Consider the following 2,269-nt stretch of genomic DNA (forward strand, 5'->3'; position numbering starts at 1 on the left):
TTATTTTAATCCATTTGTGTATAATTTACTTTATGTGCTGTTCAGTTCCTTTTGTTTTGGAGTACATCTGGTCCACTGAGTACCAAATGTTCATATCAGAGGCATGAACAGTTGTTACTTATGGGTTGTGGGAGAGGGATAGATATGAGAAGAAAAGAGGATAGAAAAAACACAGAAACAGAAAAAAGGCAAAGAGGAAGAGCTGTAAGAGGAAAAGAAAGAGAATTGAAGGAGGAGGAAGATGAAGAAGAAGGAAGAAAATGAGGAAGAGAAGGAAAATCCCTCTCAGTTCGGGAAATCTCTGTATTTCACATCAGTTTCCTTGGTAAAGCTGGAAGGGGGAATTCATGGGAAGCCATCAGTTCAGAGGTGAAGCACAACACCGAGCCTTGATGTCAAAGAACTGGTGGACTACACCCTCCCGGATCTGCTTAGTCTTCACACCATAGACAATGGGGTTGAGCATTGGTGGCACCACCACATAAAGATTGGCCAGCAGGATGTGCACATGTCGAGGAATGTTATGTCCAAAGCGGTGGGTCAGTAAGGTAAAGAAGGATGGAACATAAAACATGAGGATGACACAGAGATGGGAGCCACAAGTGCTGAGAGCCTTGTGCCGGGCATCCTGGGAGGGTAAACGAAACACTGCTCGGAGGATCAGCGAGTAAGACACAGTGATGAGGATTACATCCAAGATGACCATGACAATGGGCACTGAGAAACCATACCAGATATTAACAGTAATGTCAGCACAGGCTAAGCGGGCCACTCCAATATGCTCACAGTAGGAATGGGGGATGATGTTGGTCCGGCAGAAAGGCAGCCGCTTCAGCAAGAAAATCACTGGAAAGATGATGCAGAAGCTTCGGATCACAATGGCCAGAGCAATTCTTCCCACAACAGGCCATGTTAGCACTGTTGAATAATGCAGAGGAGCACAGATGGCCACAAAGCGATCAAAGGCCATAGCTAATAGGATCGCTGACTCCCCCACAAACATCACATGGACAAAAAAAACTTGAGTAACACAGGCATCAAAGGCAATATCATGGTCATGGAGCCAAAAGATGGCTAGGGCTTTGGGTACAGTAGTGGTAGACAGCATGATGTCCGTCATAGCCAACATGGAAAGGAAAAAATACATGGGCTCATGAAGATTAATGTTCTTGATGATGACCACTATCAGGATGCTGTTTCCCAGGACTGCAGTGATATACATGAGGCAGAGGGGTATAGACAGCCAGTTGTGATATGCCTCCAACCCAGGAATGCCGAGTAAGACAAAAATTGTAGGATGGAAGATGGTAAGGTTGGTGTGAGTCATGACGAACTTTAGGGTCCTCTCTATAATAACTTAAAAGTTGATGAGTCTGCTGAAAATGATAAGAACAAAAACATTTCTTGGTTGTGTGCTGAAATCACAAAAGGTAGTATGTATTTCTAAATTGTGGAATTCTCCAGGGGAAAGTCCTTCCAGAGAATGTTCACTTGAATGTATAAATGACCTTTGGCCCTTCATGCTTCAGCCTGACTTCAAGCACTCTGCCCCCAAAGTTTGGCCCCACCCTACCTTTCTGACCTCATTCTACCATTTCCACACAAACAGCATTTTCCCCCCTACCCATATTGTACTTTTCCCTCCCTCTAAGATTTTGCTCCTTCTGTGTTTATATGAATTTCCCTTCTCTTCCACTTCTGCTTATTCAAATTTTAACCTAAAAATACCTCCTTAAGACAAACAACTTTGTAATGGCCCACATCCACAACAACATATCTCCCTCCTGAAGACCTATTAGCTAAACTATATTTTAACTTGATTATATTTAATTACACTAAATTTATCTGGTTATTACCTTGAACATTTCACATGAGACTTGCCTAATATCTGGGACACTTGTGACTCCCTGTGCATGAAAGTGGAGCATCAAGTAGAAATCGAGAAGGAGCCTAAGGGATATGTTTCTCCACACTGTTCCAGATTCAGATCTTCTCTAAAGGCTGAGAGGAATGGAGCAGCTGTGGAAATGGAGAAGGACCATATTCATTGCCTGTTCATGAACTTCTCATGCTCCTCCCAAGATAGTTCTGTAAAGTTTGTATTTAAGATTTCCTTACCCTTAAGAACCACCCAGGAAAACTATTCTAAGAATAGGAAATCAATACATTCCCTTCTGGCTTCATTAATATAACCCCCCTTTCCTCCCTGTTTTTTTCTTAACCCTCAAAAAGATTTAGGTTTCCCTGCTGCTATGAAGAATTAATCCTA

At 42.5% G+C, this 2,269-nt stretch overlaps 1 protein-coding gene across 1 annotated transcript; it reads right to left on the minus strand.

Annotated features, from left to right (window-relative positions):
- Positions 1-358: 358 nt before the first annotated feature.
- LOC119062090 (olfactory receptor 52B2) lies at positions 359-1,336 on the minus strand. The gene has a single exon (XM_037162926.2). It carries the CDS (start codon positions 1,325-1,327, stop codon positions 359-361), a length of 969 nt encoding a protein of 322 aa, XP_037018821.1. The 5' UTR covers positions 1,328-1,336.
- Positions 1,337-2,269: the final 933 nt, after the last annotated feature.

Source organism: Artibeus jamaicensis, unplaced genomic scaffold (genome assembly GCF_021234435.1).
Source record: "Artibeus jamaicensis isolate MK-2021 breed Jamaican fruit bat unplaced genomic scaffold, CSHL_Jam_final contig_2962, whole genome shotgun sequence".
In the NCBI taxonomy this organism is placed as follows: Eukaryota; Metazoa; Chordata; class Mammalia; order Chiroptera; family Phyllostomidae; genus Artibeus; species Artibeus jamaicensis.